This window comes from Mixophyes fleayi, chromosome 4, assembly GCF_038048845.1.
Source record: "Mixophyes fleayi isolate aMixFle1 chromosome 4, aMixFle1.hap1, whole genome shotgun sequence".
Taxonomy (NCBI): Eukaryota; Metazoa; Chordata; class Amphibia; order Anura; family Limnodynastidae; genus Mixophyes; species Mixophyes fleayi.
In genome coordinates this window covers 16233474-16259931 of record NC_134405.1, presented here as the reverse complement: position 1 = coordinate 16259931, position 26458 = coordinate 16233474, and the positions used below count along the sequence as shown (strand labels likewise).

Here is a 26458-nt window from a genome sequence, read left to right as displayed (position 1 = left end):
GTTGCAGGAAAGGCTTCCCATTGCATAGAAAAATAACACTTCCGATCTCAAGAGGGGAAGGGGAAGGTGTCCGTCCCTGCGGGATGGACATTTTTCTCTGAGAATATATTTCAGGTACACAAGTGGAATCACACATACCGACGGACATCAGTATAATAATCTATGAGAACAATCATGAAAGGTGTTTTTTCCCTCCAATGTACCTATATTTACCTAGGTAATGCCCAAAAAGTATAAATATATTTACTTCACGATGCTGCTCAAAGTCCTATGTTCCAAGAAAAAAAAAATCACCAGGGTATAATATCAAATTAAAAAAAAAAGTAATTCCAAAGCACATCTTCTGAATAGAGTTCACTGTGATTAACAATATCATGGTCATTAAGGGGTTAAAGCACATACCAAGACCAGCACAGTGTTATAATGACAGTGATAACAATATATGTGTGATTTCTTACAAATTATGACTAATAACGCCATTAATGCTATAGTGCTTACTGTTGTTATCACAGATTATAATAATAATGTCAACAATTTACATTTAATTAGGAGTAAGTGTGGATTATAATGATCTAATATATCTCTTACTGTAGATAATAATAACATTTTAGGCAAACCCAGAGTTTTGTAGCCTGTGTAAAAAAACTCTTTGTCTCATGATTAAACTATGACTATTTCATGATTAATTGTTAATAAGTCATTATGAATGTAACATTCGATGACTACTAATGTACTGTATTTTTCACTAGACACTATGGGCCTAAGTCACTAAGGAGAGCAAAGCAAAAAAAAAAATAGGAGTAACTTTTCTTCGGGACAATTCATGTTACAATGCAAGGGATGCAAATAAGTTTATTATTTTAATAAGTTAAATATTGGCTGTATTTCATATAGCAAACAACTACTTGATAGCTTTATTTTTACACTGAAATTCAGGAATTTGGAAATCCAACCAATATACTTCTGCAAATATTTCTGTAAACTCAACTGCAGAGAAAATAGTGGAATTACAGATATAAGGCTTAACCCATCACATAAACTGTTTACTTTCAAGCCACTTTCCCTTGGCACAGAATATACCATTGTCTGTAAATTACACTCTTAATTTAATCTCTTTTTTTAAATCTGTTTTGCTTGTGCATGTATGTCAATTGTTTATTAATTGTTTTTATAACTTGTAAGCATTGTAATCTTTGTATATTAAATTAAATAAAATAATAAGTGATGTCCTTATCGCTCTAAACAAATTCACTGCTTGTTTAGAAGAGACAGATTGCTTGGCTGGGTTAACTCTTTATATACCAGTGTGAAGTGTTAACTGGTTAGCTACCAGAGCACAGAGTTTGTGCAATTGGTTAATTATTTCATAGGTTTGCAACGGGCCTTATACGTAGCAGGTAACAGTTGTTGATGGTAACAGTTGTTGAGAAGTGTGAAGCGTGTGTCTGTGTTGGGAAAGGGACCAGCTAATCTATGGTCTGAAAGAGAGACGAGTGGGAGGTTTAGGCTGGAATCATGTGTGATTCCTTACAGTAAGCTTCCAAGTCACGAGTGCGCAGACTGCGGTTTGTGAATGGTAAACGTAGTTAGGAGCGATTTCCTGACAAAATAATAGTGATATATTGTTTGACTGTGTGAATATATAATAAGATAGTAAATCAGGGAGTGGTTAGAGGTGGCTGTTCTTGACATTAATGTTGTGACTAAAGGTGATGCCTACCTGATGCCCCATGTGGATGAGCTAATTGAAAGACTGGGAATAGCCTGACACTTCAACACTGTAGATTTAGCAAGTGCTATCAATACATGGGGTGAGAGAAAAGTTGGTCTTCTGCATTCCAAAAGGTCTGTTTTAATGCAAAACTTTGCTATTCAGATTACATTGGACTCCAGGCCCATTCCAGAAAATGATGGACAGAATTGTACGTTCTAACTGACAATATGTCAGTGCTTGTATTGATGATGGTATCATCCATAGTTCTGATTTGAAATCACTCTTACCCAGGGTACAAGTGGTTTTAGACTCCATCTGTGAGGCAGGATTGACAGCCAACCCAAAGAAGTGCAGTATAGGTATGGAAGAGGTCAAATACCCAAGGAAAAATAGAGAATTTAAATAAAGGATATTCACTAGTGGGCCCAAACCTGTAATCAAGCATAGGAGTCATGGGGCTGTTGCTTATAGCAACCAATCAGATTCTAGCTGTCATTTTGTAGAAGGTACTAAATAAATGAAAGCTAGAATCTGATTGGTTGCTATAGGCAACATCCCCACTTTTTCAAACCCGCAGCTTAGTAAATCTATCCCATGGAATATTATTGACGGTTTATACCCTTAGCTGTCTCTTTGCCTGACTAAACCAAGAAAAAACAATTACTTGTGATGAAGTGTAATCCTGAAGATGAAAATAATTTTCAAAATCTAAATGTAGCCTTATGTACTCAGCCTGTGTTTGTAACACCAGTCAATTTACTTAAGGAGAAAGCTTCATGACAATGAGAAAAAAATATCCCAGTGTCGAAAAAGAACTATCTTAAAGGAAGATAATTTTAATCTATTTATCAAACATGCCTCTTTGAGATTGATGTGTGAAAATAAAGAAAAGAACATCTGTGTTACTAGATGGTTCTTGGCATTACAAAATTTTAAGTTCACAGTAGAGCTTGGCCCTGGGAGCCAGCTAGCAAATCCAGATGCATTATCTCAAATACATGATTTGAAACTAGTGGTGGTGGGGGAGTATGTGATGGAATGCTGGGAAAGTTATAGAGGGTTTGATGTGTGTCCCGGGATTCTAACTTATGTTTTTCAAATGCCAGGGAAAGTGTGTAGTGTGATGGAAAGACAGCATTGCAAAAGGCTTGGCTCAAGTAAGAGCTGGGTTACAGGTTCCCTGGAGTAAATGAAGAGAGAGAACTGGCTTCACTCCTGAGACCCTGTTCGGGTCTCTGACCTCCCAGACAGACATCAGGCTGATTAGCAGCTGCATATATAGGAAATGGATAGAGGGTGGGTCCGCGCTCCCTTGAGTGAATGGTGGTATGTGTGTTGCTGCCTGGGGGAAAAATGACCAGGGAAAAGTCCCATCCCTTAGACACGAGTATAGAAAAAATAGATGAATCCCTTGGCGCAGTATGGGAGAAATGAACAGGGTATGGGTCAATCAATGTGGGATAAGCAATTTTATTTCTAGTGTACAATATCTCAAAAGAGAGGCACCAAAATAATATGTATAGACCTTCACAAATGTGGGTATATCAATATAAAGCAGGTAAGTGCAGTCAGATAATGAAGATACACAAAGACTCAAAGAAACCTCTGGCAAACAATGCATATAGAAAAATGTCAATCACAATCAAGTGCTGTACTGTGCCTTGATGTAGGGTGTCACAAATCTCTGACAGTATTGTATATAGAGTAAAGTCAATCACAGCATGATGCCGTATTGTGTTTTGGAGATTATATTGAAATGGAGCTATAGAGTGTTAGTCCATAGTAGCTCAGTATTAGGGTGTGGATAAACAAATGATAAGTATTCCACGGTAGCATAGAGCAGAAATACAAGTTCCACCTGGGGAATCAATGAATGTATTCCCACTGCGGCTTGGAGAACTCCATGTCTGCCGATGTATATACGGATGGGTCCAATATTGGGTGGGTGGTGCCAGATGCCTGGTAAGTAGAACTTACGCTTAGTAGGGTAGAGATGGTCCCTTCTCTAAAATCCCTTCTGCACCTCGCTCGATAATGAAAGAGTGATGTGGCGGTAGTCATGGTAACTGAAGGGTCGCGGACTCGTCTCCTTTCTTATAGCGTATGCACATGCGTCTGTTGAGATAAAATCCTTCATGCTGCTTCAGACAGAAGGCTCCGTGGAGAACCTGAAAGAATGAGAGAATTCTTTGAAGTGTGCCACCAACGCATTTCACCTTCTGCGAAAATTTCCTGAGATATGAACACCTACTTAGACAAGAACTCAAACAGTGGTGGGAAGCCACCTGTCTCTCTAAATACTTAGAGAAAAAGATTGTTCCAAGGGGTTTAAGGATTACCAAAAAACCCACCTTTGATCTAAACAATGAACAATTCATGAATACATGGAATAATGCCCTGGAATCCTTCTCTTTCACATTTATGAGATTGATAATTGAAGACAGGGAAACATCCTTAAAAAACATAGAGGAAGAAATTACCCTCATACAGGATACAGTTAAACCTATTCAGCACCTTGAGGACTACATCAATCTAGAAACACTTACCCTGAACAAGATTAAAAGCATTGAGGAAGAGATTATCAAAAATTTTGGAGGGACATTAGGGATTATGAGCAAAACATGATCTTTCCCACACCCCATGCCCCCAAGTGATCTATACAGAAATACAATAGTAAGAATAAGGAACTTACTTAACCTAGAAAAGGGAACTCGATTAGGAAATCACACAATCACACTACCAACAGAAGGAAATCTTTTAAATCCCCACTTATTAAGGCTATACTGGAGAGAGGTTCCCATAACAGAATCTACAAGCCACATAACCCTAGAAATATACGTAGCCCACTGAGACCATCCCCTATAAGGAAGTATAACTATTCCCATAGAGTCCGGGAAGGTTATAAAAAAGGAAAGGACACCTACGAGAAAGGGGTCACTGATTCACAAATCGGACTTAGTAAGAGACTTGATCAGACTACACACTATCAAAACCATCATTCTAGTGCAACTCTAGAAGTAGAAGAAAATCCAGATATTTTTTTAGAGCTGGCACAGAAGTCACCTCCTCCACTAGACCTATGTCCATTAAAACAATTCCCCCGACCATTACTAGACACTCCGCACCAGTTTGTGGATTTACGACTACAAACTCCAAATGTAAGAAAGAGACAAAAACCATCAGAGGAAAGCGAGGAGAAAAGACCACAAGGGGCAAGACCCAAGATAAGAAAATTGCACCCAACAATAAAGGAATCTTCAACCTCAGTAAGACCACCCTCACTCAGCCACAGATTGAGGTTTTAGGGAAAGGTTTCAAATTTGCCCCTGATCAACCCCAAAATAAATTTGAAACCTATATTAATCTGCATAAATTGATCCTCAAACTGACTTTAACAAAATTCTTTATCCAATCTGACAAAGGCATACCTTTGGAAAAACAAAATAATATAAATGGTGAATTTGTACATACTGAACTGAAAGAAAAATCTAAATTCTATCCCAGTCACCTCAAGGGACCCTTTATCACTGCATTCCAAAAGCTTGTTGAGGATGACTTTAATTGCATCCCAACTAACAATCAACACAACAAAAGCTCTAATCTGAAGAATAAAGAAAAACGGGCTCTGAGAGAACTTAAAGACAACCATAAACTTATTATAAAATCGGCAGACAAAGGTGGAGGGATCACCATCCTTGATAAAGAAAATTACATAGAGATGCTCAACAGACAACTTAGATATATAAACACCTATGAATGCCTTCCTAGTGACCCCACCAAAAAATACCAAGAGGAACTTCTCCTCTTCCATATACCAGCATTCCAAAGAGGCTTTCTTAGCAAAGCCGGATTTGATTATTTGTACACTCAATTCCCCCATATACCGGTACTATACCAACTCCCAAAATCCACAAAACCCTTGAAAACCCACCCGGCAGACCCATAGTGTCTGGAATCTCATCACTCACTAGCCACTTGTCCAGTTATATTGACTCATTCCAACAGCCCCTTGTCACCAAGCAGAAGATATATATATATATATATATATATATATATAATATAAATGTCTAGTGGCGTGTGTTAGTCTGTCTGTGTGTGGAAAAAAAAAAACAAGCTGCAGCGTCACCTGCTGGGCAGAGTTATACACTGATCTATATATTTCTTGAAGGAGAAGTGAGAGTTGGGAGTGGTTGGTGGTTGCCGGGGGTGACAGTGGGGAGTTTTACTGACACTGTCCCTGCCGAGCGGACCTGCACATACTGTGCAGCCCCCGGCAGCCTCAGAAGTCGGAAAGGGGGCGTGGCCTAAATCGCCCCACCCTAACATCCCCCCGGGGAACAAACATTTTCTAGATCCGCCCCTGCATGTGTAGCGGCGTGTGTTAGTGTGTGTGTGTGTCTGTGGAAAAAACTATTTTCTCAGAAAGGGCTCATCCGAATGACCTGAAATCTGGTATACTGACATTATTTGACAAAAAAATGCATGAGTATCATGCACAGGTTAACTTGTATATATATATATATATATATATATATATATATATATTTACGCAAGACAAGTGGGAGCATGCTTGTTAAGTCCAAGAGGCCATGTACAATAAATGCAAATTGAAAAGATGGATTTAAACTTCGAACTTGTTGAACTTCAAATTCCAACTTTAATTCTGTCTAAGCTGTCAAACAAGAATCATACTGCTTCAAAAATCACAAATATAATGTGGATGTAAAGTTAAAAAAAATTTCCCTAAAAACTTCAGTTTTTACCGAATCATTTCCCGACTGCTCAGCTTACAGAAAACAGTGCACAGCTGTACAAAGTGGAACAAAAGAATATATTTAATTTTCATACATTTTTATTTATGAATGTTATAGTGAATGCAAAGCAAATATTACGTTGTCATTTTTGCTTTTTAATGAAGTTACTGTTTTTCCTGATATTGACAAATAATTATAGCAATCTTTGTACACTCCCAAAAGAATGATTTGAATGATCAGCCACAGGGAGAAAAGTCAAACAACTCTCCAAAGATCTACTTGTTTTTCATAGTTGTTTTATTAATCTATGCAATGTGGTATATATGGAGGTGGTGACTTCAATATAACCATGTTACACATTTACGTCTTTGTATTCAACTAACAGCAAGAAAGAGAGCAATACCAAGGTTCCAGGAGAGTAGAAATGAGTGACCATCTTCATCCTGATGTAAGTACTACTTGGCTAATTTTCAATCAATAACATAAAATACAATCTGTGGAAATAATCTCTTTGGTATTATAGAGTATCATGATAGTAATTTGCAGCGACGAGGATACATTTGGTGATTTGGATTCCTGAGATTGGTCACTGTAAAATATTTCAAACAAACTAGGCATATGGCAAGGGAAACGCTATTTGGTGTAACATATACATTATTGAATGCTCATTTTATTTGTTTTTTACTTATATTTTTATTTTTGCTACTTTTTTTTTTTGACAACCACCTATTTCTCCCAGTAACAGTGTTTACGAAGGGAGGTGTTAGAGGGGAATTATAGTTTGGAGAGCATAGTCACCTCTCCAATTTCCCAGTTTACAACTCATTTTAAACTGAGCTATTTGAAAATATTGTATGTACTTTGTCTACTGAGGAGCAACCATAACTCTTGTAGTACTGCTGAATATAACAATTGAGCGAAGGTGAGGCAAATTTTGGAGAGACTAAAATTCCATTCTAGAACAGATCACTTTGCAGAGGTGCTATGTTCTAGAGAGACAATCCTTGAGTTACGCTTTTGTTTCTCCATTCTGCAGAAGCGACATCCTGCACTGAATCTGTAATTTTCGGAAAATAAATAGCATATAAATAGATTTCTGACAACGACCGTGTCAATTCATTTTGTTGTATGTTGTGGTTGGGATATGATGTGAGAAGCCCAGGCAGAACAAAAATGATGTCCCTGAGGAAAGTACTATACTGAAATGTTGGAATAGATTAAATATAGCCTTTTGATACAAGCTTCAATTTGTCTTAAATCCTTGAGTGCCGCCTCATCTGCAATCTATTTATTGTAATATCCATACAAGTGAAGAGCCGAGGAAGGCAACAGGAAGGACCACGGAATAATCAAGTGGGAGGATCCAGTGCCAGCGACAGAAGATACATCACTATACAGATAAGCCTTATATATATATTACATTCTGGTACGCAGAGTTACGATGGAATGCTTTTGGTTCTAGAATTTTGGTGTCTTAAGGATAATGCACTATGATCTTCATTCGTTTCTTTCTGAGAGTATCTGATCTCCTTGGACACTATTGAGAAAAAACTGTCGTTTGGAAGATTCATCTATTCATAATACTATTTGAAGTGTCTGGGATTATCTTCCTTGTGGTACGCATATTTAAATATATCCATTTAGTAAGGCGCCTGCTTCATATCTATTTTTTTATCATGTTATCTTCTTCTGGACTAACCTACCAGTTTTTGAAGCAGAGCTGCCACGTGCACATATGGGACTTATTTTCATTTTCATATGAACTTTAATTTATTTTGTGTCAGAGATACAGTGAAGCGCCAAGGGTATTCACACATTGGTCTATAGGACAAAAATCATGTTGAAATTCCAGGTGCAACACAAATGTTATGAGCTATTTTATGAACACGTAGCTTGAGAAATGTGGTAAATTTCCAGTACCAATTGCAGAATAAGGGGTGTATGTTGAAAAACAATTTTGAAAATGCTGCTCATGTCTGATGAATATATGTTTAGAATATTTTAGAAAGATAAGCTTGTTTTAACTAAATTAAAGATATTATCTTAGCAAATGATGATCAAGTTCCTCACTGTTCCCGTTGCCGACCAAATCCATATCTAGTCATTGTGCAATTACTAAATGGTTGGCAGCCTGCAGAGGATTCCATAGTTCTTGAACTATGAGTTTATCTATGTCTCTCTATAGAAGGAAAATAATATTAATCTGCACGTCTCCTTTAAATATATAAGAAAATTGAGCTTCATTTTTTTTCCTGCCTGGGTAGAAAGTGATTCAAAATCAGCAGCAATAATATATAAAAAGCATCAGGATGCTGAATTATGAATGTATGTAGATTATCTTTTATTCTGTGTTCTGTATTTTTTAGTCTCAATGTAACTGACTGCTGCCTAAGGTTTGTGTTTGTATGAGGAAGATTAGGGGCATCAGAAATTCCAAGAAAGGTGGTCCTGGCCTGAACCCTGGTACTGAATCCTATATATTTAACAGTCTCTGAGAATGTAGACCTTCTTTTAGGTACATAAAAGGGCCTTCTGCCCTCATTACTAAGGGAAATTAGCCAATGTCATGACAGGAATATATGGAGAATATATCTGCTCTTGTAGTCTTGTTTAGTCGTGTATTATATGATACATGATGAGCAATGCGAAATTTTGGCTATCACCTTACTTTGGTCTTTAAACCAAATTGAAGTAACAGACAATCTATCATAAAACAAGTGCCTCTGGCTCCTGCACTGAAATTGCATTATGTAACAATGAGGCAATATTTAGCAATATTTGAATGATTTGTTATTCATTCTGAGGAAATTATATATGTGTCTTGAATAAGTTAATTTTTAATGTGTATGTTTAAACCTAATGTGATTTCTACTAATGTTGATCTTATTTATGCTTCAATTCCTATCCTTTAGAATCTTCATTCAATCTAAAAGCATTGTACTGTACACTCTGTAAGGAATTTTGTAAGTCATAAGTTAATACTTGTCTAACTGCTGCTGCATATACTCTTAATACAACTCTAATCAACAAGGATGAAGGCCGGTATCATATTATGATAACAGCGATGTTATAGAAATGGTGACTAATTATGTCATTAATGTTTAAAATGGATCATGGTTTTGAGAACAAATAATCAAAAATGTATTATGAACATGTGTGAATTACACAATCTAATATATACTTTATTATAGATTATAAAGATATTTGAAGTCACCTTGACTAAAACCTTTTGTCACTTTTTATGGAGCTCTACTATATTTTGCACCATATTGGCCTGTTTGATTATATTTCAAGTTTACTCCTGTGTTTAGAGTTTGTATATCTCTAGATGCTCAGTTTCAACTCTGACTCTCACTTTCCTCAGTCAGAACAGAATAATAACCTAACTATGGTCAGTGAGTTCATCCACCCTGGATTTCCGAGTAACCAAAATGTAAGAATCATCATCATCATCATCATTATTTATATAGCGCCAATATATTCTGTAGCGCTTTACCATTGGGGACAAACATAGTAAACTAATAAACAAACTGGGTAAAACAGACAAAGATGTGAAAAGGCCCTGCTCGCAAGCTTACAATCTATGGGACAATGGGAGTTTGACACATGAGGCTAAGGCTAAGTCTACATTTTGCATTTCGGCCCAGCCAGGCTGCAAAGGTAAAAGTTACTCATACGCTAAATGATCCTGTCACACAACTATGCTGGTCAGGGGGTAGTTGTCTTGTGTGAAATTGTGTAATGGGTGATAATAGGGTAATGTAGTGAGATTGAGTTGAGGAATATTATAAGCTTGTCTGAAGAGGTGGGTTTTCAGAGAACACTTGAAAGCTTGTAGACCAGAGGAGAGTCTTATTGTGCGAGGGAGAGAATTCCATAGAGTGGGTGCAGCCCGAAAAAAATCCTGTAACCGGGAATGGGAAGATGTAATGAGGGTTGATGAGAGATGCAGATCTTGTGCAGAACGGAGTTGCCAAGTTGGGAGATATTTTGAGACAAGAAAGGAGATGTATGTTTGTGCAGCTTTGTTAATACCTTGTAGGTTAGTAAAAGTATTTTATATTGGATTCGGTAGAAAACAGGCAACCAGTGTAGATACATACAGAGTAATTCAACAGAGGAATAATGCATTGCAAGGAAAATTAATCTTGCCGCAGCATGCAAAATAGATTGCAGGGGTTTGAGTCTGTTTTGGGGAAAACCAGTATGGAGGGAATTGCAATAGTCAATGCGGGAGATGATAAGTACATGAATTAAGGTTTTTGCAGTGTCTTGCGTGAAATATGTGCGAATTCTGGAAATGTTTTTTAGATGTATGTAACATGATTTAGATATAGAGTCAATGTGGGGAACAAAGGATAGGTGTCAGTCAACACCTAGGCATCAAGCTTGTCGGGTGGGATATATGGTCATGTTATCAACAGAGATAGAAATGTCAGGTATGCTCTTGTTGGTGGGTGGAAATATTATTAACTCTGTTTTAGAAAGATTAAGTTTGAGTTGGCGAGAGGACATCCAAGATGATATGGCAGAAAGACAGTCAGTTACACGGGAAAACACAGATGTCGAGATGTAGGAGAGGATAGATACATTTGGGTATTATCCGCATAGAGATGATACTGAAATACAAAGGAACTTATTAGATTTCCAAGAGAAGCGGTATAGATAGAGAACAGCAGAATGTCTTACATTGTAATCATATGTGTGATCTTTTTTATCACCACACTGTTGTCCTACCTCAAAAGCCTCAATTTTCCCAAGTACTTTCCCCTCACACAACAGTCTATGTATGAGATCTTGTTAATCATAGATTTTGTTCCCAACATTATGTCCCAGCTCAATTCTATCATCTTGGATCTCTCACCATCTGTGTTTGCCCCTGTTACTGAATGTCTTTCTGCCATTTCATCGTGAATGTTCTCAAGTCACCTAAAACTCAATCATTCAAAAACTGAGCCAATAATATCCCCACCAACCAAAAGAAGATACCTGATATATATGCTGCTTGTCACCCTTGGTTCAGTACTGTTCTTTGTTCGTTACATAAATCATTATTCAAATCCTATTAGAAACAGCTAAGAAACATTTCCATAATATGCGTATATCTCACAAAAGACATTGCAAAAACTTTAATTCATGCACTCATTATCACCTGTATTGAATTTGCAATTCCTGCCTTACTGGTCTTTTACTAAACAGAATTTCACCTCTACAAATTATTTGAAATGCAGCAGTTAAACTAATTTTTCTTGTAAAATGTTCTTCTACTGTTGTTCGTTTCTGTAAGTCCCTACATTGGTTGCTTGAATTTTACTGAATCCAATATAAAATATTTCTGCTAACATACTAGGCCAGTAAATATAAAACTTTCTCAGTTCCAGGCACCCTTAGGGTCTCCAAAAATTTTTCAAGGCACCCCTAATCCAAAGTATTTACCAAGAAGTCCCTTGCCTTGCTTACAAATGGGCCTGGTCGAGGCACCCTTGTTAGATTGCCGCTGCACCCCAGGGAGCCACGGCCCACAAATTGGGAACCACTGTACTAGGCCATAAACAAAACTGTACCACATGGAATTCAAAAGATTCAAAATCTCTTCCAACTCTACTCATCCCCTCTGTACAAGATCAGCATCTCTAAGCTAAAGCTGCCATTCCCAGTTACGAGCTGCACCCACTCTGTGGAATGACATTCCTCGCACAACAAGACTTTTCTCTAGCCTCTAAATCTTCACACTTTCACCTAAAATCTGACTTCAAATCTTCAATAAGCTTACCAAATATTAAAACTACCCTATTAACTGCTTTAGACTTCTCTACCCAATTATCACCCTATAAATAGTTCACACAAAATTTACATGTATTCTATTAATTTACAACCCCCTGATCATCAAATTGGATCACCAAGCTTCACAAAGCACTTTTTCTCATTGCAATTTGGCTGAACCAAAATGCTATAAGCATCACTTTACCTCATGCAACAAACTCCAGTTGTACTATAGGTTATAAGCTTACGAGCTAGGCATAAGAAAAAGAATATGGAGGATGCACTACTGCTCAGATGTATATAATATCATAAAGAGATTTTTTTTCCACGACTAAGCACAGAGCGAAACGCGCGTCGGTGTTCCGCTGACTGATCTATTGTCTATATTACAATAAGAGGAACTTTAGAAAAACAGTATCTGTTTTGCTCCATTAGCCCCAAAGATTAGCAGGAGCAACAGATAGGTAGTTAGCAAGACACGCTAGAACTTATCTATTGAATTGATACAAACAAGTAGAAATAGTTGGCTTATGCGCCCAAGGTATTAGTAGCAGCTTTGGTCCCATAAGTTTTCACTGGCAGTAATCCTATTACTCACAGGCAATGAAGGATCGTGTTTGCTCTAACAGCTCTATAGATTAGCAGGGGCAACGGTCAGGCAGACAATAAGTTAATATACAATCAAGACGTATATCAGCTTACTATTGATGCCAATAATAAATTAACCTGGCATGTTTATAACTAGATACATTGACTATTTACCAAGCAAATTCATTTCATTTATTACATATAGTCAGTCATGAGTGTCTGCCAGTCTATGATCCTCAACTATTTATACTATTAGCCTTTATATAGAGGTTGGATATAGCCTTTGCAATTATTGCTGCTCACAGTATAATATTTAATACATATAGGTGTCAATTGCCAGTCAACAATTGCTATATATACATATGAGTTGTATATATAGAGTTCTATTATCTTTATCCTGCTGACAGAGATTTCCTCATAAAATTATTGGACGGTATAAATCAGCCAGCGGATTTTAAAGCACACAGTTGTTTTGAAGCTTTATTTATTTTACATTTCGCTGCAATAAACAGTCAATAAAGGTTAAGTTTTATATATGAGTGCAACAAATCTCTTTATGACATTATATACATCTGAGCAGTAGTGCATCCTCCATATTCTTTTTCCTTTTTTGTACTTATGCTTGTTAATATGGCTGCACTCTCCAGATCATGGCATCAATAAGAGATATGAACCATGATATTGTTATATAGGAGAATATGCTCAGAAACTTTGGTGCGGTAGATGTAGAATTCCCTTTCCCGATTCTCTCTCCCGTTAGATATACAGCTAGCTAGGCATAAGATAAACGGTAGAGAGGGCCCAGCTAATGAGAGATTGTATTGTACAACATAATTTAATAATGACCTCATCATGTCTCTTATATCTTTTATATTTTGCTATCGCCTGGTGTAAATTACATGCTACTCCCTATTGATTTAATCAATTGTTTTCTGCCAAATGTAGATTTATGTTCTATTGTACAAGGCTTTAATGCAACAGTACATAGATCTATGTCCTGGATGCCCTGTAGCACTGCTCTTCAGATACACTCAAGTCCAACTGTCATTGGCAGCCTCTACTTTAAATAGCATGCCAGTGTACCAAGCATATGATTGCTAAAACATAGCACTCAATTAACTCAACACAATCCTCCCCATGGCAGAAGAAGAACATCCACACTAGGATGCAAGAGAGTTCTATGTACAGCTCTGTGGATTTAGTGGCTCTATATAAATAGATGATGATGATGATCATCATCATCATCATCATGGCATGACAGCTAGCATTTCTGAGGTGCACAGGAGACTTGCATCTGCACCCCTGTTAAAAAACAAATAATCTATAAATTTGCTAAATAATCAAATAAAAAAATTAGAATAGATAATCAAAAAATACCCAAAAACAAAAAATATAGTTACAATTGTTTCCACCTTACAGCCAAAGAATGTTAATCAATAAATGCCATATTCCCATCACAGAGTTTGTCTAAGATTTATTTTGGAACTTATGTTTTGTCATATTGAAGAATCACTTAAATGTTGCTTTTTTTTTTACATTATTCTTAATCTACATTAAAAAATGCATATTTAATAAGCTTTCTTATACTTTCATCAATCACAGGAGAACAACCAGACCATGGTCACTATGTTTATCTTCTTGGGATTTCAGGGCACCCAAAAAAAAAGGATTGTACTATTTATTCTCTTTCTTGTGATTTACTGTGTGACCATATGTGGGAACCTCCTGATCATCGCACTGGTGTCCTACAACAAGAACCTCCATTCTCCTATGTACTTCTTCCTCACACAACTCTCTATGAATGATATCTTGCTAACCGCAGATATTGTCCCCAACTTGCTTTATATTTTACTGAATGATAGAGGAAACATTAGTTTTATTGGCTGCATTATTCAATTTTATTTATTTGGTGCCTCAGAGACATCTGAATGTCTTCTTCTCACAGTGATGTCTTATGACAGATATTTGGCCATCTGCAACCCCTTGCATTATGCTTCTATAATGAACAGTGCATATTGCCTGAAATTGGCGATCATCTCTTGGGTGTTGAGCTATTCCATTATATTGCTTGACACTATAACAACATCAATGCTACAATTTTGTGGACCAAACATTATTGACCATTTCTTCTGTGATCTTGCTCCCCTACTGGAAATGTCTTGTTCAGATACAAATATTGTTCAATTACAAGTGTATGTACTAAGTGCTATTGTGGTTATCTTTCCATGTATAATAATCATAGCATCTTATGTTAATATCCTTTTTACTATCTTGAGGATTCCATCTAATACTGTCAGACAGAAAGCCTTCTCCACCTGTAGCTCCCATCTGGCTGTGGTGTCCATATTTTTTGGTACTCTGTTTGGTGTTTATGTCCTATCAACAAAAGGACAATCATTGAACATAAGTAAAATCTTATCACTCATATACACAGTGGTAACCCCTTTGTTGAATCCCATTATATACAGCCTCAGGAATAAGGACATCAAGAATGCTTTACACAAAACAGTTCATAAAAATATATTTTGTGGCAATCTTGTTCTATAGAAAACATTTTCTTTTGTTGAATCTACACAATGTTACTAGAGATGCTCAGGCTCGGTTCCTCTGGAACCGAACACACCTGAACGTAGGTGATCCGAGTACCAAGCCGAGTCAGCTCGGTACTTTCGTGCTTTTTTGGAATTGAAAACTATGCAAAAAATCATTGTGATGTCATCAGATCTCGGATCTCGCGAGTTTTGGAATCACTAAATACCGCTCTCCATGGCTCTAGCACTATTTGAGAGAGGGACACAGAAGGGGTGCATAGAGTATAGAGCTGTTGAGCAGGCAAAGTTAGAGAATTGAAAGAGGAGGTTGGTAGCAGTGTTAAACAAACTAATCAGTGACATTCAGGAGCACTCCATAGCTCCAGTGTTAAATCTCATTGCAGAAAAATACAAATAATAGTGCTGGCAGGGTTGGTGTAATTCTGCAGTCCAATTCTACTGTGTAATATAAGTAACACACACAAAGGAGAGTTCCAGTGTTAAATCTCATTGCAGAAAAATACAAATAATAGTGCTTACAGGGTTGATCTAATTCTGCAGTTCAATACTACTGTGTTATATTGGTAACACAAAAAGGAGAGCTGCGTTGCTAATTGTAATTGCTGAAATACAAATACTAGTCCTTGCAGGCTTTTCTTCTGAATTTGCACCAAAATGTGTACGGTGTTATATACACCCAAAGACAAGAGCTCCATTGCTCCATTGCTAATTGTCATTGCTGAAATACAAATACTAGTCCTTGCAGGCTTGTCTTCTGAATTTGCAGGCAAATTCTACTGTGTTATATAGGTAACAGGCAAAGAGGAGTACTCCATTGCTAAGAGTCAGTGCTAAAATAGAAATTATAGAGCTGGCTGGCTTGGTCTAAATCTGCAGTTACTTTTTACTGTACCATAGCTCACTCAGAAACAGGAGAGGTGGCAGGGTTCAGTGCAGAAACAGAAATTTTAATAACAGGGCTGTCAGTGTTCTTAAAAGTCTCCAGTGACATTGTACTGTGCCATAGCTCATACAGGAACAGGAGGGGTGACGTTGTTGTTGTTGTTCAGTCTCAGTCATGATGATACTAATCCTTCTACCTCATGTGCTAAAGCCTATGTTCAAGTGCATAGTGTTTATAAGTCAGGGAAACAAAAATGTAAATACAAAGCTTGTACCTTTTTAAAGAAAAAAAACCTCTCTAAAAAAGGTGAAAGTTTACTGTAGAAAAACATAAAATTGCCAAGATGCCATTCTACCCAAAATATTACCAGGCATACCAGCATCATGTAGCTCCCTTCTCTTAGCTAGATTTCAGCACCTGCAATCTACACTGTCATCATATTCACCCTCATCATTGTGTACATAATACTCAAACAATGCTAATTCGTTCACGCTGGAATCCACCATCACAGAAGTCTATGTACTTTGATGTAATTGCCGATAATGGCCTTCCCCATGGAATTTGCAGTTCATTTTATGGCAGAACTGTCAGGATTTTTGGGCAATTCTTTTAGACTAGACCAAATGTCTAAATGTTGTGCTGACTCATCTGCATCATCACTGGGTGTCTTGGTAAAGCTAAGTTATTCCAAGAATCATTTGCCAGAGAAACTGAAGGAGGAGATGTCATTACAAGATGTTGATAGCTCTTGGATCCTGGTGAAGCGAATTAAGATCTTAATCTATAATTACAATATAGTTAGCGGATTTGCTTACTTCAATTCAATTTCTCTACCTGCTTCTCAAAAAGTATAATTAAGGCAATCACTTGACTCAAGCTAACCGTGTCTGCACTCTCTTCACAGGTGAATACTTCGCTGGACTAAAGTACATTCCCCCCTCAAATGTTGCAATGACATCCCTTAGTTTTTGTAACAGATTGTCAGCTGTATGCCTCTTAGTGAAGCCGCTGATACACAGAGTAGCCTACTTCTAAAAAATGTGACGTACTTGGGTACATGCTGCTGCTGTCCCTGCTGGGGAAGGTGAGTCACCAACCCAGTGGCCTGTCACAGTCATATAATCTTTAGTTTTCCCAGTTCCACTTGTCCCCATATCTATGGTTATGTGTACAGTGGGTAGAATGGCATTTTGTAGCCCAATAATTACATTTTTACGAACCTTCTGGTAGAAGTAAGGAATAGCTTTTCTAGTAAAATGGTGTTGTGATGGAATTTGGCAACGGGGACACAAGACCTCAAGTAATTGTCTAACCCCAGCTGCATTAATAGTGGATATTAGACGCAGATTTAATACTAGCATAGTCCCCATGGCATCTGTGATCCGCTTTGTGACTAGGTGGCAGCTTTCATACTTTCTTCCTCTAGCACAGAATTGGTTAACAGTCAATTGTTGTAAACTACTAGTAGTCTTCTGCTGGGTTGAAGATCCACCCCCAGCAGCAGCAGCAGTGGGACTAATGCTCAATAATTCTTCAGAGGAATCATGGTTAGTAGAGGAGTTCATCAAGCCTTAGCAACTAGGATGCAGGACTAACTCCATTCACTTGTGAGGATATTGATGATGAAGGTGTTGGGGGTGTAGATTGCAGGTGCTGGGATCTAGATAAGAGAAGGGAGTTAGCTGATGCTGGACTGCGTGTTGTTGTTTTTTTAACATAATTTTCTGATTTTCCAAACAGCTTTCCATGAACCCGCTTCAAATGCCGTAACATGGATGAGGATCCTAGATGGTTAAGGTCCCTACCTCTACTGACTGTGGCTTTACAAACGCTACAAATGGCTATACAACTGTTGTCAGTATTTGTGTAAAAATAATTGCACACATAAGAGGTGGATTTTTGGTCTTATGCCCAGGCATGACAATGGCCTTTTTCTTATCACTGGCAAGAACTGCTGCAATCTTTGTTTGAAAATGTATGAAAATAATATTGTGATCTGTGAGGTGGTCAAAATTGACTGCAAATGACTTGAAATTAGTGTTATTGAAGCTAATAATAATGTAGGATAAAAAAAAAAGCAAAATTATGTGATTCTAGCATATTTTTGCAATTTTTTTAAAAAAAATGCAGATCCAAAACCAAAGCTAAAACACATGAGGGCGGTTATGCCAAAACCAAAACACGTACCTAATCCAGATCCAAAACCAAAACCACTTCACAGGAGTCAGTGACCATCTCTAATTGTTGCATATAACTGCTGTCATGAGTATGGCCTAATCCGGATAATTATGAAATAGATTTTAGTGTTATGATGATCGATCCTAAAAGCTGAAGTTATTTCAATCAATTGGTTTCCAATAAATTACTGAGTATAAGCAAGCAAGCAAGGGATTAACATATGTTGATGAAGGATGCAGGGATTCAGATACCTGATTTTTGTCACTTTACTTTTTTTAAGTTTTTTTAGAGCCAAAGTCCATTAGGTTACCTGACCCCCTTAAATGCAGGAAAGGGGAATAATGAGAGATAGAAAAATATCCTTTTCTATATACACAGTAACACTACAGAGTATATGGATACACACTTTAAACAACAGGTCAGCGGATCACCAGAAACAATATGAGTCCCAGAAAGGTTTCTCACCAACTTTAACCACACAAAACTACCACAGGCAAAAAGAGTCTGTCAACCCGAGTTCCAGGAGTCTTGGTATCTTGCAGTTCCTGGCCACTTGGCCAACTCACCGGCAGCGTGGTGGGGCTCTGAGTATCAGTCTTCCCACTCTTACCAATTTACCCAGAAACTGGCGTATATCTCCCGATAAAGTGAGGTGGTGAGGTGGTGACAGGTCCCAAGATGTATCAACATACAATGAGGTACCCTTGATGCTGGGATGCAGGCTTAAATATTTTATTCAAAATATAAACTAATACATCATGTTTTTATTTTGCTAGATGCACACAGATATGCAGTGTTAAGGAGAAGTGCTGACAACAACTGTCGTCCTGTTTTGCATTTATGGGCATTTTTATTGCCATGCAGCTGGTACCATATACAATATGAGATAAACAGAGCGCGGGCTTATTTTTATTTATTTTTCTATCTGGTTTTGTGTCAAGCTGTAGCAACAGCCTGCTTCCTTGGATACAGGACAGCAATGGGCATCGGATCTGCTAGTAGAGAACATAACTCAACACCAGTCAGTCTAGTTCCTGGAATCAATCCTCAGAAAGAACATCCCCCCCCTGGAGTGGCTCCTTATATCCATGGTCAAATTACCATCATGTTTTCCCCACCCTGGTCAAACCCCCAAACCTCTTCTTCTTAGACATTGGTGGGTGATGGATCAGGGGGATAGGAGTGGGCATGGGGATGAACTGGCCTTCCACAGTGGCTAACCTGCTGTGTCCCTGCCACAATATCTGGGCTAGTCCTGTGGAAAACAATGGATACTAATTGGCCTTCGCCAGCTCCAGATTTTGGATAGTACCCAGTCTATCCTGGAATTAAATCCTTACACACTTTTGTGATGTGTCAGGGCTTCCAGCACTCCAATACTTCCTGTTCCTTCTGGTTGACAGACCGGTGGGAGATGTTATTCTGGCAATGTGGCTTGGTTCCATCACATATATATTTTTATCTATTTATCTATCTATCTATCTATCTACATATGAGAAGCAAAGAGAAGTGGAGTGGTGTAAATCACACTGACACTGGACTGTGGAACAGTGGAAACTTGTTCTGTGGAGTGATGAATCACGCTTCTCTGTTTGACAGTCAGATGGGTGAGTCTTAAACTACAGCCGCGGTTGCTTTATTTAACTCCAGGATTGGATTATATTTTATTGTGCTGCATATGTGATATATGTTTTTTATACTATAGATTTCTTTATGTAATGTTTTATACTATATACCATATGTTGGAGGTTGCATTACTATAAATGTTTTTATATAATTTCACCCAGTGCCTCTCTCTATATCTCTAGAGAACACCTACAATACTACCCATCACTTTCTGTGTTGAATCAACAGCGCAACCCTCACTGTCTGTTTTTTTGTGTCTTTGACCTTTATTGGTGGTTGACAGCAATCCACTATGGGTTTGCAGCAGTTGTGAAGCTAATCACTAGGAGTACCTCCTTCTTCATTAGTTCTACAGGAATATTGACTGTCCTCCCACTGTGATCTCCTGTGTGCGCCAATTAAACCCCTTAATGGGTTACTTGGGTTTCGCATATGCCAGGAGAACGTTACCTGCCTGGCTGCATTATGCCAACTGTGAAGTTTGCTGGAGAGTGGATAATGGCATTGGGCCGCTTTACAGGCTTTGAGCTAGGTATTCCAAGTTATTTTGGACAATGGTATGCTTCCAATTTTGTGGCAATATTTTTTTGAAGGCCCGTTTCTATTGCAACATGACTGTGCTTCTGTGCACAAAGCAACAATTACAAATACATGTTTTGATGAGTTCCGTGTGGAAGAACTTGACTGGCCCGCACTGAAGCCTGACCTCAACTACATCAAACATCTTTGGGATTAAATGAAATGGAGATTGCGAGCCAGGTCTTCTTGTCCAACATCAGTGCCTGACCTTATAAATGCTCTACAGAATTATGGGCACAAATTCCCACAGGAACATTCCAAGATCTTGTGGAAAGCCATCCAAGCAGAGTAGAAGCTGTCATCTCTGCAAAAGGGGCACCAGGGACCAGTTCCATATGGAACTGGTCCCCCTTTTGCATAGAGTCACTAGCTATGAACATTCACCGCAACCCGGAATACAACTGTCTCCAGGAAGTCATGAGATCGTACTTTATGCAGAACATATATCACATATGCAACCTTGATGCTATCAACCCTACCTCCTTCCCCTCCTCGCTTGAATCTCTCCTATCACCCCTTCCCTCCCTGGCCTGTCCTGACCAGGCGTCTTCTCTCTACAACCTCTCTCTCACTACTGCCCTTGATGCTGTCACCCCGGCCTCCTCTATCCGCCAACGCCGCCTGATTCCCCAACCATGGCACTCCAAACTCACCCGCTTCCTCCAAAAGTGCTTTCGCACTGCTAAAATGCCTCTGGAGGAAATCTTGTTCCCTGGCTGACTTCCTCCACTTTAAATTCATCCTCTCCTCTTTCTACTCTGCCCTCTGCCTCGCTAAACAATCTTTCTTTAAGTCCCTCATTTCTTCTCAGTCCTCCAATCCCTGCTGCCTCTTTGCCACCTTCAACTCGCTACTCTCTCCCCCCCTCTGTCCCGCCTTCCCTCTCCGCTTCTGACTTCACCACCTTTTTCTCTTCCAAAATTTAGGCCATCAGACTGAACATCTCCTCTTCCCCTTCTCCAGCCACCCTCATTGCTTCTCCTCCCTCCAACAACCAACTTTGGTGCTCCTTTTGCCCCACAACAGGCGAAGAAGTCCGCTCTCTTATTCGTTCCTCCCTACCCTCTACCTGTCCTCTCGACCCCATCCCCTCTCACCTCCTTCGCTCTCTCTCCCCCACTGCCTGTTCTTATCTCGCACACCTATTCAACTTCCCACTCTCCTCTGGTGTAGTCCCCTCCTCTTTTAAACACGCTCTTATCTCTCCTATACTAAAAAAAACAAATCTTGACCCCTCCTCTCTTGCTAACTATCACCCTATCTCACTACTCCCCTATGCCTCCAAATTACTTGAGCGGATCGCCAAACACCTCTCTGACCATTCCCTCCTCGACCCTCTCCAATCCGGCTACCGTCCCCATCACTGCACCGAAACTGCCCTGGCCAAGGTTACTAATGACCTCCTATTGGCTAAGTCCAAGGGTCACTTCTCCCTACTCATCCTCCTCGACCTCTCCGCAGCCTTTGACACCATGGACCACCCCTCCTGCTGCAAACTCTTCTCTCTCTCGGTCTCTCTGGTTCTGTCCATGCCTGGTTCACCTCATACCTCGCCAACCACTCCTTCTCTGTATCCACATCTGGTTCTTCCTCCTCCCCCTACTCTCTCCCTGTAGGAGTCCCACAAGGCTCTGTTCTCGGCCCGTTACTCTTCTCGCTCTATACCTCCTTCCTTGGTGCTCTCATCTCCTCCTTTGGTCTTCAGTATCACCTTTATGCTGATGACATTCAGCTCTACATCTCTTCTCCTGATCTTTCTTCCACCCTCCTCTCTCGGGTATCTGACTGCCTCTCCGCCATCTCCTCCTGGATGTCTGCTCGCTTTCTCAAAATTAATATCTCTAAAACGGAACTTATTGTCTTTCCTCCACCCAGACTCCCATCCCACCATGACCTCTCTATTGTCATCAATAATACCACCATCTCCTCTGTCACCCAACTCCGCTGCCTTGGTGTCACCCTCGACTCCTCTCTCTCTTTTGCTCCCCACATCAATTCCCTTGCCCACACCTGTCGCTTCCAACTACGCAACATCGCCCGCATCCGTCCCTTTCTCTCACAGGACACCGCCAAAACTATCATCCACGCACTCATCATCTCCCGCCTCTATTATTGTAACCTCCTCCTTACTGGCCTCCCCCAATCCCGTCTCTCCCCCCTCCGCTCTATACTCAATGCGGCCGCTAGACTCATCTTCCTCTCACGCCGCTCCTCCTCTGCCTCCCCTCTCTGCCTTGCCTTACACTGGCTTCCCTTCCCCTAAAGAATCCTTTTCAAGCTCCTCACCACCACTTACAAGGCTCTCTCCCACTCTACCGCCCCCTACATCTCTAACCTCCTCTCCATTCACACTATTGCCCGCTCCCTGCGGTCAGCCAATGATCGCTGCCTCTCCTCCACTCTCATCACCTCTTCCCACTCCAGAATCCAGGACTTTTCCCGGGCAGCCCCCCTTTACTGGAATGACCTCCCTCGTTCCATCCATCTCTCTCCTACTTTGTGCTCCTTCAAACGTGCACTGAAAACTCACCTCTTCCGTAAAGCCTACCAACCATCTACTTAACCACCTCACCTCCTCCACTCGCTCTTCCTTCTCTCTCTTTGCCTCTTCTAGCTTCACTCGTGCCTATACTGTCTAACCTCCCTTAGGATGTAATCTCACATGAGCAGGGCCGTCTTCCCTCCTGTCTCCTCACCTGTTCTTCTACTCCATGCTTATTGTATTAGCCTGTGTGGAGCTTCTGAAGTATTGGTATTTTTGTTAATTGTTCTGTACTGTTTCACCCTGTATAGTCCACTGTTTGTACTTGTGTACGGCGCTAGGGATACCTTGTGGCGCCTAACAAATAAATGATAATAATAATAATAATAATACCATTACCAACCCTCTAATCTCCCTCCCCAATCTATGCCAAGAACTCCACACAGTATCAACCCTCTCTCACTTCGAAATGAATACTCTTAAAACAGATATCTTATACTTTGACATCCCCCTCAAACAAAAACAGCTTTTGGAACTAAATTTCCCCTGTCATCAGAACACCTCCCACGCCAGATACCTGGTTGTTGCCCTCACCTCTATCAGACCAACTACCCTCCCCTTATAACCTGCATCAAGCGTGATTTAACTTTATGGGATAAACTCATGATCTCATGGGTTGGCCGGGTCACCTCAATGAAAATTAACCTTCTCCCCAGATTTTTGTATCTCTTCAACACCTTTCTCATTATGGTTCCCCCTCCTACCCTAAAAATGTGTTAATGTCACTGATGTTCATAAAATCCACTGATGTGTTTCATCTGGTCAATAAATGTCCAAGGATCACAGCTCGCACCCTTCAGCATTCCCCCATAGCACGTGGCCTGGGCATCCCCAAGCTTTGGAATTACTATTATGCAGGCTGCCTAGCTCAGTATGTCCATTGGCACTCTCCCCCGTGGGCCAGAGTTTGGGTAGACATAGAATCAGACTTGCTAGGAGGCTCACCGATCTGCTCTACCATTTGGCTACCCACTAGACTTCGCCCAAACCGCTGCCCACACACACCCAGTAGTAAATCACTATCTCTCCATCTGGCCCCGATGTGACAGAATGGCCTCTCTTTTTCTATCTCCCCCAACAGTGATGTTATGCACAGAAAACAACCAGGTACAGGGGCGTGAGAGAGCTGCCTCGCATGCGCTGCAGCTCAGTTTCGGCAGCACTGTGCTATACAGCAGCCCCGGCGCTGTCAAAGAAGCGTCCGCGGCGGTGCACAGCACCATCGCGGATGCCTCTTTGACGGCGCCGCGGCTGCTGTATAGTACAGTGCCGCTATGTAGGGCACTTTTTAAGCGGAGGGGAGGGGTATCTGGAGACTCAGAAACCCCACCTGCGTGCGCCCCTGGGGTAGTAGAAACAGGTCAGACACTGGCCCCTCACGGAAAACAGTTGGCAGCAAATTCTGTAGGCAACAGTAAATATGGACAGAGGAGCAATGCCACATTAATAATAGGATACAGCGCCAGTTCAGTTTTGTGCAGTGAGAAATGATTAAATAATGAAAAGTGGTTTAGCGTGACCTCTTCTGGGATGTGATCATCAACAAATTGCATAAGCAAATTATCCAGACATTAATAGCAAAGCCAGAATTTTATATCTGAAAAAACTCTTTCAACTTCGCAACTTGACACATCCTGTTAGTTCATTAATAAATATTTGGTGTGTTACTATATCAGTTATAGCACATATATGTTAAGATATATTGGTTCTCATCTGAGTGTGTTAGGCTAACAACACATGCAAATAAATACAGATGTACTGATATCAAAGTGCTGATCAACAGATATTCCTTGGAAATCCACATATGCTTAGGTGAATAAATATCTATCAGACATGGCGGCAATAATATAGTATGTGTACCTGAGGCATTTCTCCTCCTCCTTTGAACAGTGGTTTCATCAGAAGATCTTTAGCTAGCATCCGTGGTCAGTGTAGAACCAGGTCAATACACAGAGATACAGGTTAATCAGATCGTTGGATACTGAGCATGGAGACTAAATAAATTGGTAAGGCATTCTTGCACTAACCACAGGCATACAACCCAGCACCTGCACAGCATCATTGCTCACCAAGATACACTTCAGATTAACCCTTCTTCCATAAGTTCTTTAGATCCAAACTCCCAAATCTGGAAATTGTTTCCGAATTGGCAGCTTCTAACATATTTCCTATATTGTGATTTCCTAATCACATAAATCATTCTAGGCCTCTGAGCTTCAGATGTCACTAAGGCGGAAACTGTTCATGAAATCAGCTCTAGAGTTCAAAAATCATGATAAATTCTCCAACTTTAGATAGATCAAAAATTTGAGGCCAAATTCAAGCAAGGTGAATTGGAATGACAATGTTCTAGCTTGGTCGAGCATAAATGTCTAGATTGTATAATATTTTGAATGGTTTTCCATGTGAATGGCAAACACAATGTAAATATGAACTTCAAGCATGAACACAGTAATGTTTGAAATTCATCTTAAAAATTACATAAAGGGCTAGATTTACTAAAGGGCTGTTTGGTCAAACTGCCGCTTTTTGACCATTTTTCCGGCAGTTTTGAAACCGCCAAACAAATCACAAACCGACGTCAACTCGGCTAGAATTTACGTTTTTCAAAGCATCAATAATATATAAATAATTCAGGCAATCATTATTTATTTATTAAGGGGCAAAATTCATTTGCAATTTACTTATGAGGATTTATTTTTTTAATTTTAAGGGGGAAAATTATTATATTTTTCTGGCACTATGTAATGCCAAATTGTGCAAAAAATATAATACTATTAATAATATTAAGCGATTGATAATGGTGAATCTTATTGTTTTGATTGCACAATTTGCAAAAAATCTAAATTGACTATTCTACCTTCCATTAGATTATTCTATAATCCACAAAGATCCTTTCAGTTTTTACAGAATAATTTTTCAACTGCTCAACATGAGTGAAGAGTGGTCAGATTTACTTATAGGAATTAATGTATATATTTTAATTTTCATGCATTATTATTTCTCAGTGTTATAGAGGCTGTTTTGGCAAATACTTCATTAAAGTTTTTGCTCTTAATGAAGTTACTGGTTCTTGAGATATGGGGGGACTAATTACCAGTAATCCTCTAATGCACCAGTGGACTGATTTTTATCATACACAGGGACAAATCAAATAACTCTCCAAAGATCTACTTGTTTTGCCTAGTTGCCCATTGTTTTGAGGCAACATATACATTTTTTTATGCTCATTTTATTTTATTTTTTACTTTAGTTTTTGACAACCAACCAACCAACAGT

General features: G+C 39.3%; 1 protein-coding gene across 1 annotated transcript; it reads left to right on the top strand.

The window, feature by feature from the left end:
- The first annotated feature begins 4793 nt into the window (after positions 1–4793).
- On the top strand, positions 4794–15366 carry LOC142150463 (olfactory receptor 10A7-like). Its single transcript, XM_075205656.1, has 3 exons — positions 4794–5600; positions 6854–6916; positions 14422–15366. The coding sequence occupies exons 1-3, from the start codon at positions 4794–4796 to the stop codon at positions 15364–15366; spliced, it is 1815 nt and encodes a 604-aa protein (XP_075061757.1).
- The last annotated feature ends 11092 nt before the right edge of the window (positions 15367–26458 follow it).